The following is a 15,706-nucleotide window of genomic DNA, read 5'->3' on the forward strand; positions in this document are numbered from 1 at the left end:
TTTAGCAGTTGAGTTGTGTGTGTTCTTTGTCTATTTTAGATATTCGCCCTTTATTAGATAGAAGATCTGTAAATATTTTCTCCATGTGGTAAATTGTCTTTTCATTTTGTTAATCATTTCCTTTGCTGAGCAGAGGCTTTGTAACTTGGTGTAGCCCTGCTTCGTGATTTTTGCTTTTCTTGTCTTTGTTTTTCGTGTCATATCCAAAGAAATCCCTGTCAAGATGTACATCAAGGAGCTTACTGCCTGTGTTTTCTTCTGGGAGTTTAGATCTTCACTCCATTTTGAGTTTGTCTACGGCTTGAGGACGTGGTCCAGTGCCGTTACTTTGCACGTGGCTGTCCAGCTTGCCCAGCGCCATTTATTGGAGAGACTGTTTTCCCCCATTGCATGTTCTTGGTTCCTTTATCCTGAGTTAATTGCCTTACAGCTGTGGGTTTATTTCTGGGCTCTTTGTTCTGTTGGTCTTTGTGTCTGTTTTTATGCCAGCATCATACTGTTTTGATTATGATAGCTTTGTAATATGGTTTGAAAATAGGGAGTGTGAATTCTCCTGTTTCGTTCTTTCTCAAGATTGCTTTGGCTCTTTGGGGTCTTCTGTGGTTCCATACAAAACTTAGGGTTGTTGTATTTCTGCGAAGAAACTGGAGATTTAAAATGCCATGTGGTGGTAACCGTGGGTCCTACGCTCCCTTCCGCCCCCATTGCTGCCTCTGTTTTTGCTTCGTTTAAGGACTGGCTGGATCATTTAATGACACAGGTCGTGTGCACCGCACCCCAGTGTTAATTGTCCGATGCCCCTTCCCAGGGGTCCCAGCTTTGAGCACGCCCACTTCACGGGGTGGGTGGGGGCTGCTCCCTTCTCTTTCCCGACCACACCCAGCTGTTAAATTCCACCAATTGCCAGCAGGTTGTTCTTACTATTTTCAAAATGCGCTGGGTGTAAGTTCGCCTGTAAACCAGTGCAGTCAGACTGGCTCCTTTGTGGCGGTCGTTTCCGAGGCTCCTGTTTTGAGCAGTTCTCTGACTCAAAGGGCCGCTTCTCGGTCGCTCCTGATGCTTTCCTGCCAGCCGCAGGCTCAGCCTGCTTGCAGCTGCTTGCTGCTCTCGGGAGCAGCGTTGTGCTTAAGTCTCTCCGTGCCCTGTTGCAAATGAAGGCAGCCCCTTTGGTTAGAGAGACGTCGTCTTCCATAGCTACAAAGCTGCCGCCGGCTCACAGCTCGCTCTTTTACATCCTGCTTCGCCCCGCCGCGAAGTCTCTGTGCCGCTCCCCCCCCAGTCTCTGTGTCTCTGTGCCGGGGCTCTGGGATGGAGACCACGCCGGCTTCTCCCGGAGTGCTTGCTCTACTCCAGGAGCTGCGTGCTCGGTGGGGTGGGCGGATGCCTGGTCCTCTCGGTCCTTCTCCGTGTGTGGAATGTCTCCGCGTGAGCCAGGCCAGGTGAGCGGGGAGCAGGGTCCCAGCCTCCCCCACCTGGGGCGCCTCCGTCTCTCCAGGAATTGGCCCCAGGAGGAGCCCTGCGTCCCCGGGAGAACAGCCTTGGGCCTGGGAGCCCCCGAGAGGCCGCGGGCCGCGGCTCAGACCCCACAGGCGCTGCCCTTCTGTGGCCGTCTGCAGCCCTGAGATGCGCGCTGAGTTTTAAGTAGATCTTTCTTCATCTACTGTTTGTCCTTAGGAACGTTTCCAGGGGCTTTGAGCGGTTCTTTTGCTTTGGTTTCGGCTCACACTTGCCGGTAATCTCGCTGCGGGGAGGGTCTGCAGGACCCCCGTGCCGTCCTGCTGGAGGGGGGTTCTCGCTTTGCTTTCCAAAGCGCACGCAAGTAGCTTCGCAGACCCTTGTTTTCTCCGTTATTCATTTTACTCATTTCTTGGTGTGAGTCGAATTCTCCTTCCTCTACTAGGAAGTGTTTAATACGGAAGTAATGTTTCCAAGAGGGGTTTAAACGGAGAGGCTGCGTGGTGCAGGGCAGGAGTACGAGACATAGAATGCCTGGCGTTAATTCTGCTTCCGAGGGGGTTGGCATGAGCGAGGAGGCACGGCGTGGGGGGCGGCCGCGGGGGGCAGCAGGGCGCGGGCCTGGGGCCGCGTGAAACCGTTGGTCATTTCACCGGTCACAGCCGGTGCGCTCAGCGTGCGTGCGTGTCTCTAATGGTTTTCAAAAGGAAAGGTGGATTGAGTTAAGACATGGGTTTTTTTTCCCTCTTTTATAGATTCTTCTTATTTCTGCCTTTTATGCACATGCATTTACCTTTTAGTTCATTTTTCCGGCAGTAACATAGAACACTGCTCTGGTTCATAAACAGTAGCCACAGCCTTAGTCTGTCTCACGTGTATTTATTTTGGCATCTTTATTCAATCTGGAGTTCTTCTGTTTTGACAAGTTCATACTACTTTTTTGGTAGTACGATTGCAGATACTTACTGAGGATCATTTGTGATTATATGACGTTACATGATTAGCTTCTGGCCTCGCTGTGGAGTAAGGAACAGAATCAAATTATTGGCAGGATCATCGAGTCTTCTCTTACTTGCATCTGTAAACTGACCTATACAACGGCTAAGAAAATCCGAAAGCCCTGGGAGAAAAGGAAAATGTCCCATTTCACTATTTTGCTTTTTTCCCGCATTCCTTCTCCAGGGGGTGTGCATGCGGCCGCGCTCACAGGCGCCCCTCCCGGGGTTGGGGGCAGCCTCCCGGCGGCCCCGCGCCCCCCCCACGCGGTCCAGGGCCGGAGGGCTGCGGGCGTGGCGCCGCCAGAGTTAGCGTGTTTGTTTCCACCGGGCGTTCGAGACTCCGTGAAGTTCTGGTTTGTGTAGACTGAATATTAACTTGTCATTTACAAAGGTTAGTTTCCATTTCCACGAAATACTGTTAGGCACTGAGGTGTGGGAGGCACACGTTCCCTCTTCCCCACTCTCCAGACTCTCCTTGCTCTAAACAAGTAATTACCACTGTCAGGATAGAGTTTGGTTTTCATACAGGTATTGTAAAGGACAATAAGGTAGAAGTTTCTCGACATGGGAAATTGTTAAAAATGCCATTTAAAACCAATTCTGAATTAATTTATTATTATTAAACTTGGGCTCCAAAATGTGCACAAGCAGGGAACACACGCTCGCTTGCCAGTAGCCGTCGCGCCGCGGTCCTTGCTGGGTTTTGGCGTGTTGATTGCTCTGAAGTGCAGATGCTAGTGTGTGAAGAAATGGGTTGACAGAGGGTGTAAAGTGGTCACACTTCCCGGAATTGACGGGTCGCCTGTGGCTAATGACATGTTCCCGATGTCATCTTCCCAGCAGTCTGTGGGCGCGAGTTCGGGGCTGGCTCGGGAACCTCCACGGGGCCCCGGGTCCGCCTCTCTGAGCCTCACGTAAACCTGATCTCTCGCTCACTGAGCACATCTTGGCTCACTGGGTAAGCCGCCTTCTGCCACTGTCCCCTCGCCTCGGGACTCAGCACGTCACTGCTGTATCCCAGGGTTAAACTCGAGAAGGAAAACCACGGAAAGGAAGGAGCACGTTCCCCCACATGCAGCGTCTCGGCTTCTCAGAGAGCCCCTGGGAGCCCGCTGCAGGGGTCGGGTGAGGGGTCCGGCTGGCACCGGAGAGCTGCGGGAACGGCAGCGGAGACTCCGCTGCGCTCGGAGGGCCTCGGTCCCCGCGAGCCACCGGCGGGGGCGACCCGCCCCGGTCCCCGCTCCCGGCTCCGTCTGTGAGCAAGACACTTACTGTGTCCAGAAGACTTCCTTTGCCTTTGTTTTGCCCATTTTTCTACTTGACTGTTTTGATTTCTTTTCTAAAATTCTTTTCACGTTGAAGCCTTTGCATTCTGTAAGGTCCCTGGCTCACTGGCAGTTACCACGCTGGGGACCTGGGGACTGTTGGTGACCCTGCACGTCCATGCCGTGACCACCCCTGTGTCCTCTGGAGGTGGGAGTCTCTGTTTTGGTTTGTCTCTCTTCTTTCTCCTTTGCTGGTTTGTTTCTTAAATTCCACATCTGAGGGAAATCATGTGATTTGTCTTTCGCTCACTAACTTCTTTCACTTAGCACTATCTTCTCTAGCCCCGTCCACATCGCTGCTAATGTTAAGATTTCATTCTTTTTCGTGGCCGAGTGACAGTGCAGCAGGGTGTGCGCGCACGTGCGTGTGCACCCACTCATCGGGCGGCGGGCACGCGGCGCTTGTAGATGTGCAGCTGCGCGTGTCCCTTTGAATTAGCATTTCTGTACTGGGGTCAGTACCTGGCGCGGCTGCGGAGTCCTCAGCTAGTTGTGTTTTTAGCTGTTGTGGCTGCGCCAGTTGGCACTTCCACCGATAGTGTAAGAGGGCTCCTTCCCCTGCGCGTCCTCGCGGACACTGGGCTCCTGTGGTGTTCGTTTTAGCCGTTCTGACCAGTGTGAGGGGGTCTCTCGTAGTTTTAATTCGTACTCCCCGATGATGAGTGATGTTGAACATCTTTTCATGTGTCTGTTGGTCGTCTACATGTCGTCTTTGGAAAAGTGTCTATTCAAGTCCTCTCATTTTTTAATTGCTTTGTTTTTTGGATATCAAGTTTGATAAATCCATTCTCCCCCTCCCCTCCCCTCCCCCTCTCGAGCAAGCCAAGGAGGGGCAGAGAGGGAGCGAGGAAGAATCCCAAGCAGGCTCCACACTGTTAGCACAGAGCCTGCTGCGGGGCTCCAGCTCACCTACGGCGAGATCATGACCTGAGCCGACACCAAGACTTGGACACGTAGCTGACTGAGCCACGCGGGCGCCCTGGATGAGCGTTTTATGTGTGTCGGACACGAACTCTTTCCTGGCCGTCGCATTCGCAAACAGCGTCTCCCGTTCGGTAGGCTGCTTTTTAGTTTTGTTGTTTCCTTCACTGTGTGAAAGCATTTTTATTTTGATACAGTCCCAATAGTTTATTTTTGCCTTTGTTTCCCTCGCCTGCGGAGACGTGTCTAGTATAGTTACTACGGCCAATGTCAGAGAGGTAGCTGCCTGTGTTCTCCTCTAGGATTCTGACGGTTTCCTGCCTCATACTTCGGCCTTTCGTCCCTTTTGAGTTTACTTTTGTGCCTGGTGTAAGAACGCGGTTCGGTTCCTCATCCTTTTGCATCTGGCTGTCCGGTTTTCCCAGCACCATTTGTTGAAGAGACTGGCTTTTTTCCATTGGAGGTTCTTTCCTGCTTTGTTGAAGATGAGTTGACCATATACTTGTGGGTCCATTTCTGGGTTTTCTATTCTGTGTATTGATCTAGTGTCTGTTTTTCTGCCGGTACCCTACGGTTCGATCTCTGCAGCTTTGTAACATAACTGGAAGTCGAATCGTGATGCCTCCAGCCTTACTTTTCTTTTTCAAGATTTCTTCGGCTATTTGGGGTCTTTTGTGGTTCCGTACAAATTTTAGGATTGTTTGTTCTAGCTCTGTGAAGAATGCTCTTGGTGTTTTGATAGGGATTGCATTAATTCGGAGATTGATTTGGGTGGAATCAACATTTTAACAATATTTTCCTTCCAATCCATGGGCATGATGTCCTTGCATTTCTTTGTGTCGTCTTCAGTTTCTTTCATCAGTGTTTTACAGTTTCCAGAGTACAGCTCTTTTACCTCTTTGGTTAGGTTTATTTCTGGGTATCTTATTATTTCTGGTGTATTTGTAAATGGAATATATTCCTAATTTATGTTTTTGCTGCTTTATTATTGGTACATAGAAATGCAACAGATTTCTTTATGTGGATTTTGTATCCTGTGACTTGACTGAATTCATTTTTATCAGTTGCAGCAATTTTCTGGTGGAGTCTTTCGGGAGTCCTGTCACCTGTGACTAGTGAAAGTTTCCTTCTTCCTTGTCAATTTGGATGCCTGCTGTTTGCTTCTGTTGTCTGCCTGCCAGGCCGGGAGAGGCCGATGGACGTCCTCATGGTTGTATATGGCGACTGTTCTAGTGTGTTCCTTTTTTTATTTTTCAAATTCAAAAAGAACTATAAAGTTACAACTAAAAGAAGCAGTTCCCAACTTGTTCCCCCTCCACCAATATTTCTGTTCTCCAGAATTTATCCCTTTTAATGTTTGAAGCCATTCTGATACCTGATGCCCTGCGTCCCCGCTCCGCGCTCGCCCTGCAGTGTCCCGATGAGAGCGCGCCCTGTGTGTGAGCGGCGGTCACCCCTCCCACCCCCCCAATTTAGCGCGAAGCACCTGCAGCCCGAGCTCCTCCGCCGCATCCGAGACGCTTTCACGGTCAGAAAGTGGCTCCTATTTCTCGCTGTGGTTTTTATGTGTCCCCTGAGGCGCAAAATTCTAGACGCAGTTATTTCCCCTTAGGATGCGTCGCTCTGGCCTCCGCTGCTGCCCAGAGACGCACTGGCAACTGGGCTCTTGTCGCTCCGGAACCGGCCTTTCCCGGCAGATGTGCACGGGGGTGCTGTCCTTTGTCCCCATGCGCGTGCACGTGGGCTTGGGGAGAGGCTTGGTTCTGTGCCGGAGCGTCCCCGCCGCCGTCCCGCGTGGCCTCTTGCAGCAGGCCTCCAACGTGTCGTGTTCGCTCGAGTTCGCTCGTTCTGCCCTAAACCTTCCTGAGCATCGGCAGTGTCGTCAGTGCGTCTGGGCTCCTTTCCCGTCCTCGGCTGCGTTTTGTCTCGCCCCGCCCCCGCCCCGCCCCCGCCGTCCTGGTGAGCCCTGTTACTTCCGCCCCCCCCCCCTTCCCGCAGGTGGCAGGGGCCAGGGGGCTGCTGGGACCGGAGCCTGCGCGGCCTCCTCACCTGGCCGAGCCCCGGTGTGACCCAGAGTGAGTCACGTCCTCCGGTACTTGCTGCCTCGGGGCTCCCGTGAGGGGCGCCAGGCTGCCAGGCCTTCGGATGGCAGCTCCAGACACACACGTTTCTGGGGGATTTGACGCTTGTGCCGTAGGCTCAGTGTCCGTGTCCCTCGATTTCATTCGGTGAAAACTAAGCCCCAAGGGGACGGTTCAGTGGGGGTGGGGGCTTAGAGGGGAGGAGGTTGTGAGGGTGCAGCCTCCCTCACGGGGTTAGGGTCCTTCCAGAAGAGACCCCACCTGGGGACACAGGGAAGACACAGTCTGAGCCCCAGGGGGATGCGGACCTCACCTGACCCCAGATCTGCCCGTCAGCCTCCAGCACCGCGAGGAGTAGGTGCCGGGGGAGCCGCCCCGTCTGCGGTCTGTCTGTCGTAGCCGCCCGAACTAAGACCCTCAGAGGGTGAACCGTCAGCCTCTTTTTAACCGGTCCGCCAGCCAACCAGTTGTTCCCTTCGTTCCGGGTGCTGTGTGGACTGCAGCTCCCGGGGCGCACGCGCTGCGGTCTCAGGACTGGGTCCCGATCCGGCTCAGCACCGGCCTGACTGTGGAGGGCCGCCGCGGGGCGCCTGGCTGGAGGCGGCCTGTGTGCTGCGTGGGGCTGTGGAGGCCCCGCGTGCCCCTGCGGGGGGAGGGGAGCCCCTTCTCCGTCCCCTCCCCCAGGCCAGTTCTCCAGCAGGACAGCCAGCGGCCCCTCCTTGGGGGTGGTGGTCTCTCTCCCCCCCCCCAAACCACGTGGTTAACCACAGCCCTCAGTGGAGGGAAGGGTGCTCATCACCACTGCCTTTGTGTCTGCATGTCATCTTGTCCTCTGGGACAGGGGACAGGCAGGGCTCGGGAACCAGGCCACCCCTGTCGGCTTCACACTGGCCCAGAGCCTCCCTCTGCCAGGAAGGCCACGTCTCTGCCTCCCCGTTGCGGCCTCTGATTCTCTCTCCACTACGGCAGGAGACGGACCACATCCCTCTAAGGTGCTTTCAACCCACATATCCTGTGGGCTGCCGAGTGTCCCCGTCAGAATTGTCCCTGGGGCCCCACAGCTCTAGAGGGCCAGGGATGTGGATTTAGTTTGACCTAGAGGCCTGAACTGGTTGATGAAATCATTTTCTCCAGGATTACCAGTGTCTCAATACCCTCTGGGTGTGTAAATGTAAGAGTATTGTGAGTTCTCAAATTTAGAATGGTCTGAAAAACGTCTTTGAAGGCGACATCATAATTGGAATCCTTGGCCTGGCTGTGGCGCTGCGGGCCCCTGAGAGCCACAGCAGACGTGACGGTCCCACAGGGGCCACTCAGACCCTCAGGCACGAGGACATCCTGGCTGGCGCTAATGCCAGGGAGAGGCTCTGGGGAGGTTCCTGCAGCCCCGTCACCCTCCCCTCCCCGCCCCTCCCCGCAGGGCCGGCTGGGAGCCCTGCACACAGGCGGCTTGGGCCGGAAACGTGGTCCTCAGGTTCTTCTGTGTCCACGTCAGGGAATGCGTTTAACGTGCAGGCAATTCTGGGTGTGAGAGCACTCGTGGGTTCACGTACGTGTCACTTGCACCAGGTCACACGCTGGGTCGCACGCCTTAACACCTGGTGACATAAACTAATACCTTGAACTCGGTCACTGTATAATTACTGAGAACACTGATTTCTTAATAAAATATTGGGATACCTGACCTAATAATGATTTTTAACTTCCTCCCCTCACCTATGAACTTAAATACCTTTAAAAAGTCCACACATTTAGGGGCATCTGGGTGGCTCAGTCGGTTAAGCGACTGACATATCGGCTCAGGTGATGATCTCACAGTTTGTGGGTTCGAGCCCCGCGTCGGGCTCTGTGCTGACAGCTCAGAGCCTGGAGCTGCTTCAGAGTCTGTGTCTCCCTCTCTCTCTGCCCCTCCCCTGCTCACACACACTCTCTCTCTCAAAAATTAAACCTTAAAATTTTTTTTAGAAGTCCACACATTTAATCGCTTTTATTGAAGTGCTGACCTCACACAGCATCCAGATGGGACCCGGGCCCACAGGTTGTGTGGCGTACATGGGACTGAGTGACCGGCACATGGTGTCACGTTCTTCTCGAGGGTCCCTGCATTGGCTCCTGTTTTTCAGAGGTATTGTAGACGATTCCCTTCGTCCTCACCATTGAAATGGTGGGGCTCATTCATCAACATTCGGGGTGGTTTTTCTTAGGTTTGTTTATTTTGAGAGAGAGAGAGTGTGTGCACTTGAGCAGGGGAGACGCAGCGAGAGGGAGCCCCAAGCAGGCTCTGCACTGTCAGCACAGACCCTGGTTCGGGACGAGATCCCACGAACCATGAGATCAAGACCTGAGCCAGGATCAAGTGTCGGACACTTACCCCATCGCCGCTCGGCTTGACGGGTTTTCTCGCTGCGGTCAGGCCCGGCTGCTGGCGCGTCTCGGACCCCGAGTCGCAGCAGGCCTGCTCTCTGTGCTGTGACCACGGGCTTCTGGGTCGTTCGTGATGCCGGGGCTGAGAGGAGTCTGCCCGTGCTGCGTTTGGGTAATTAAAGCACTTCAAGCCAGAATTTTATGCTTGAGAAGAAATAGAAGAAAACACAAATGACACTATATTTGATTTTCAAGTAACTTGGGACACTGTTTAAAATTTTAAGATTACGAATTGTGAGAGCAAAGTGTGAAGGAAGGCTCTGGGGAGCTTGGTGGGCTAAGGATCTGCACCAGGACCGGAGGCTGTTCTAGCTCTGCGGGGAGCCGCTGCACAGCGCACTGAGCTCCGGGCGTGCGGGCACGCGCCCGTCGTGTTGCGGAGACACAGAAAAAGGAAAAATGTTTTCTCTTTTCATAAGAGCCTCCAGGATCTTTGGACGGCATGCGGCGTGTCACAGCGCAGAGCCGGCCGGGGTCCTCGGGTTGCACAGGACGGGGGCGGGGGGTTTGTACCAGCCAGGTCCCTCTGATTCCACACCCCTCACGGGGCCTCCAGTATCCACAGATCTGCTCCCTTTCTGCTTTTTAGGACGACACTAATAAGTGAGATGCCGTAGTATTTGTCTTTAAGTTGTCAGCTGGCGTAATCCCTTCGAGGTCCATCCGTGTCACAAACAGCAGGACCTCCTTGTTTCATGGCTGAATGTCACTCCCTCGTTCGTGTGCGGTCAGGTCCTTCACGTGTCTGTGGAAACTCGGGTTAGTTCCTGATCGTGGCTCTTGTGAATAGCGCTGTGGAAATGGAGGAGCAGATGCCCCTCAGTGTAGTTTTTGCCTCCGTGGAATCGGTACCTCCAGGTGGAGTGCTGGGTCACGTGGTAGGTCCACCGTCAGTCATTTGAGAAACCTCCAGTTTCCCACAAGGGCCGCACCCCGGTGCCTCCCAGCCTCACCGACTCCTGCGGCTCCTGGGTTCGAATCCAGCCGCAGTGACAGGTGTGCCGAATTCTCCCTGGTGAGGGTGACACAGAGCACCTTGGTGTGTCGTGTCTGTGGAAAAATTCCTATTCAGATCTTCTCCCCATTTTTAAATAGGATTATTTTTTTGTTATTAAGGTAGACTTCTTTATATATTCTGGTATTACCACCGTATTAGCCACCTGGTTTGCACGTAGTTTCCCTTTCCCTGTCCCTTCACTTTGCTGTCATTCGCCCCACGCAGGCGCTGCGGTCTAGTCCCAGGTGGGCTGCTCCCGTCTTCCCTGGGTGTCGCCTTCAGAAAATCATCATTAAGACCCATGGTGAGGGCTTTGTGCTGTTCTCTTCTAGAACTTTTACTGTTTCCCCATCTTTTTTTTTCCCTTCAAAAATGTCTTAAGAGCTTATTTTTGAGCGTGCGAGTGAGCACGTGAGCAGGGGAAGGACAGAGAGAGGGGCAGAGACAGGATCTGAAGCAGGCTCCAGGCTGTCAGCACACAGCCCGACGCGGGGCTCAAACCCACGAACCTTGAGATCATGATCTGAGCCAAAGTCGGATGCTCAACCAACTGAACCACGCAGGTGCCCCATATGGTTTTCCAGTCTTAAATTTAAGTCTTTAATCCATTTCTAGTTAATTTTTATGAGTGTGTAAAACAACAGTCCAGTCTTTCTGACACCATTTACTGAGGAAATTTGTCTTTCGTACACCGACTGTTACTGGCTCTCACTAGGTACTAGGTGACTGTGAGTTAATTTCCGGGCCGTTGGTCCCGTTCCCTGGGTCTGTGTGCCCGTGTCATCGCCAGTGCCGCGGTGTATGGGCCGCCACAGCCTTGGAATCTGGGAGCATGGGGTGTCCCATGTTTTCTTTCTTCATCGTTTTGGCTATTTGGGGTCATTTGTGGTTCCATATACATTTTTAGGATTGTTACTTTGTTTAAAAAAAAAAACATTGGAATCGTTTAGGGATCGGAGTGTATAGTCCGCCTTGGGCAGTATGGAGATTTTGACAATATCACTGGAGTCCATGAACACAGGATACTGCGGGGGACCAGCCCACGCCCCAGAGTCCAAGGGTCCCTGAGTAGGGGGTTGGTGTCGGCGAAATATCTACAAGAAAGAACCCAGACAACATGAATGGGGGAAGAGACCACGCTTTACTGTGAAACTTGGTGTCTTATATATACCATAGGTGATTACATCATTTTTCTAATGATTACATTGTTAGTTCCAGAAAAATTATTATTTCCAAGGTAGCAAAAACAGAAAATCAAAATAGAAACGAGGTACAACACAGAAGATCAAAAAACATAATTCATCACTCAAAATACATCAGCAGGGGTTTGTTTTAAGTACATAGTGATATTATTAACCGAACCTTATGACAAGGCTATTTTTTCTTAAAGGCTTAAACAATAGTCTGTGAGTAAGGTGCCCGTAACTAGGGAGGAAGTTTTAATCAGAAAATCTGCCCAGTTACTGAAACCATGATTACCAAGTGGCATGATTAATAGGACTAACCCCAGTCTCTGATCCACTTAGGTCAAGCAGTCAAGCGCACACATTTTCAAGTAGGGGAAGCAGGGTCCCAAAGGCCACACAGCACTTCTGGCTGGATGGGCCCCAACAGGATACGTCTGTCTGTTTTTGTCTTCTCTTTTCTTTCACCAGTGTCTTGTAGCTTTCGGTGTAGAGCTCATTCACTTGTTGATTTATTCTTAAGCATTTTATCATTTTTGATGCTATTGTAAATGGGAGCATTTTATTTCTTTCTTAGAAGATTCACTGTTAATGTAAAGAAGGCTACTGAATTTTGAACTTGAATTTGTACGCTGCAGATACAGTGAGGTCATGGATTAGACCTGACAGTTGTTTGCTGGAGTCTTTAGGCTTTTCTGGATAGAAGATCATGCATTCTGCAAACAGACAGTCCCACATATTCCCTTCCCGTTCTGACGCCCCCTCCTCCTTTCCCTGGTCCAGTTGCCCTGGCTCGGACGTCCATGCTGGGTTGAACAAGGGTGGGGGTGGGGGGGTGTCCTTGTTTCATTTTTGATCTGAGAGCAGCTTTCCAGTCTTTCACCACTGAGTGTGAGGTTAGCTGTGGGCTTGTCATTTATTACCTTGACTCCACTGTTCTATTCCTTCTATACCTACCTTGTTGAGTTTTTAATCATTAATGGGTGTTGCATTTTGTCAATGAGGTAAGAGTGTTTTCTTTGATTCTTTCATTTATGAAGGACTATGTTCATTAACTTGCACATCTGAACTATTCTCACATCCCAGGGATAAATTCCACTTGACCATGATGAGGGATCCTTACACGTGCTGAACTTTGGTCTGCTAGTATTTTATTGAGAATTTTTTCATCCGTATTCACCAGGGATACTGGCCTATAATTTTCTTTGCTTAAAAGTGTCCTTTTCTGGCTTTGCTGTTAGTTTAATGCTGGCCTTCCTTGTAAAGGGAGTTCGGGAGCGTTCCCTCCTCTTGTGGTTTTTGGAACAGTTTGAGAAAGATTAGCGTGAATTCTTTTGGTAGAATCACCAGTGAAGCCCGTGGGTACCAGGGCTTTCCTTCCTTGGGAGACTTTAATTACTGATTTTGTCTCCTCAGTAGGAAATGGTTTGTGCACATTTTCTATTTCTTCCGAATTTAGTCTTGGTAAGTTGTATGTTTCTAAGAATTTACCCATTTTTTCAAGGTTGTTTAGTTTACTGGCGTACGTTGTTTGTAGCTTATGATCCTGTATTCCTGAGCTAGCAATCGCCACATCTCATTTACCTGTGATTTTGCTCACGTGACTCCTGTTTTCCTGGGTGAATCTAACTAAAGGTTTGTCGGTTTTAGGTTTTCAAAGAACCGACTCTTAGTTTTGTAAATCTTTTCTGTTTTATTGTTCTGTATTTCACTTATTTCTCCTCTAATCTTTACCGTTTCCTGCATTCCACTAATTTTGGGCTGTTCTTTTTCTAGCACCTTGAGCACAGCGTTAGGTCGTTTACTTGTAATCTTTGTTTCTGTACATTGTTTTTCCATATTTGTCTCAAGATTTTTAAAAATTTCTCCTTTGATCCATTGGTGGTTCAGAAGAATGGTTTTTAATTTCCAGGTGTTCCTGAGCTTTCCTCCTTTTATTGATGTCTAGTTTCCTACCACTGTGGTCGGAGCGCAGTCTGCGGCACAGGCGTCCAGCCCGCAGAGCCGAGTGCCTCACCCGCCGCGGCTGCACACGGTTCCATCCGCCCTCCGAGTCAGCGTCACTCGCCGCAGGCTCCTCTGCTCTGTGGCCCTGCTGCCGCTTATCATTGGTCCTTGTGGTCACTGCCTCGTCCAGTGTCACCTGTCCACAGAGACGTCGCCTGCTCACTGCTTGAACCTAGGTCTTTGAACTTCAAGGATTCGATGCCGCACGGAATGGGCCTGTGAACGCTGACCTTCCTGGAGAAAGGAGCTTCCGGCCTCGGGGGCGGGGGAGGGACAGCCAGAGCACGTGGGATAAAGACTCAAAGGTGGTTGCTGGGGAGGCTGAGAACAAGGAGGCCCCTGGCGCTGGACAGCACTCTTGCTGGCTCCCCTGCCCCCCCGGCCGCCTCCCCGGCTCCTCTGCACACTGTAAGAGGGCCTCTTCCATCGAGAACGGCTCTCCCACGGGCGGCCCTGACCAGCCAGCACCCACCCCTTGGGGCTTTGGGTCCCCTGGCAGGTCACTTAACGAGCCATTTTCTCTGTTCTTGGATATCATCAGAAGCCACGGCCATCATGCACCCTCTGGGGCCAGTGTCCACGGTCGCTTTATTTTACGTTACATAAAACACTTTAACATGTCAGAAGTATCTGAAAGCAAGGCCTGGCCCCTGGGAGCCCCTCCTCCACCCCCCCCTTCACGCACAAGGAGAAACCCAGGCCCAGCTGGGTGAGTTCATGGACCAGGCACCTGCTCAGGGGCCCTCCCTTCCAAGTAACGCAGACCTGTGAATCCGCGCTGCCGGGCACGGCCGGCCTGTCCCTGAGCGTCGGGGAGCACTGCTGGTGGCACAGTGCGTGGGACCCCTGCAGTTACCTGCAGCGAGTGTGCAGACACGGAGGGGGAAGGGCGGCCGTGCTGGCTCCTCTTCAAGCTCCACGGTTACTGTTCATTCACTACCTCAGATCTGATCTTTTCATCAGGTTCAGGGAGCAAGTTTCCGAGGCTGGAAGGACGTGACTTCTCTGTTTAATAAGGACGATGAACAGCACCTGCTTGAAAGATGTAAATCCCCCAAGTCCAAAGGGTGAGTCTCCGTGGGTTCAAGGGCGATGGTCTCCAGGGAGGCAGGTGCCGTGGGTGACGTCACTTCGAAGCCGAGATGTGTCCCTCTCGCAGGCAGACAGGACGGTCTCCTTCCCAGGGAGTAGACAGAAGTGGGTTGTACTATGATGTCCAGGAGACGAGACGTAAGTAAGACGTTCTTCTGGGAGAAGGTCACGGGGAGCCGGAAGCGCCTCTGGGAGGCTGCGGAAACACGACCAAAGGCATTTCTCAGACGGGCTCTTGAACTCAGAGTTGTAAGTGGAACACGTTAGCCTTCCAGGGGCCTGTAGCCGAGCTCCAGGCGTTCTAGCTTCAGAAAATCAAGGAAAAAAAGTTAATTTGGAAAACTGAATATAAACAGACACATTGCTGTTTATTATAACTGAAATTTTAAAAAGCGTATTTAAACACGAAAAATGTAAATTCAGCAGCAGTACTGCCGACGGCACGGCTGACTGGAGGTAAGTCTACGGGGCCTGACCGCAGACCAGCCCTCACTTGAGGCCCGAGGACGCCGGGGCAGCAGCGCCGCTGCGACTTCTCCGCACGCTCTGCCGGCCGTGCGCGTGGGTCCCCTCGGTCCAGCCTGCCCCGCACGCATCCTGGGACCCCAGGGCCCCCCCCCCCCACCGCGGTGCCCCGTCCTCACGGGCACGGTGTTCGGGGACTTCCCCACTCCAGGCGTCAGCCCAGCCTGCTGCGGGGCTCGGCCTGCGGAAGGTGGGTTTGACCCTGGAAAGCCGATCCCCACGGCGTTTCCGGTCACCTGCTCCGCCCACGTTCCCGGCGTCTCCCGTGGGTAGAGTTGGCGCTGCGCCCGCGTGCCGCCCGGCGTGGCAGCTTGAACCACGCTCCTGGTTTCTGTGACACGGAGGGAGGAAGTTTCTTTACTAACTAGAATCTTACACGACAGATGAGTGTTTACTTTCTAGCCGCCCTGTATACACAGCAGACGCCTCTGGGGCCCGAAGGCCGCGGTCACCCACACCTGCCCGTCTTGTCTCCCGCAGAGCTAACTTGCGCTTGAGAGAAGAGCTGAAGACAGAGAAGAAATCGGGGTTTTGGGACACTCTGAGTTTAAAACAGAACATACAGTCCAAGAAGCCCGACGAGATCGAAGGCTGGGAGCCCCCCCGCCTGGCGCCGGAGGACCCCGCGGCCGGGCTGCCGGCCGGGCCGGGCTGGGAGGAGGGCGCCGGCGGCTGCAGCAGGTACACGAGCCTGGGG

General features: G+C 52.6%; 1 protein-coding gene across 1 annotated transcript in view; it reads left to right on the forward strand.

Moving 5' to 3' along the window:
• TDRP (testis development related protein) overlaps positions 1-15,706 on the forward strand; it is a 57,423-nt gene that overhangs the window by 41,303 nt on the left and 414 nt on the right. The window contains exons 2-3 of the mRNA XM_029933179.1: positions 14,356-14,459; positions 15,490-15,704. Coding sequence (XP_029789039.1) covers positions 14,356-14,459; positions 15,490-15,704 — 319 coding nt within the window. The remainder of the gene's footprint in view (positions 1-14,355; positions 14,460-15,489; positions 15,705-15,706) is intronic.

The sequence above is a fragment of the Suricata suricatta genome, chromosome 1 (genome assembly GCF_006229205.1).
Source record: "Suricata suricatta isolate VVHF042 chromosome 1, meerkat_22Aug2017_6uvM2_HiC, whole genome shotgun sequence".
Taxonomy (NCBI): domain Eukaryota; kingdom Metazoa; phylum Chordata; class Mammalia; order Carnivora; family Herpestidae; genus Suricata; species Suricata suricatta.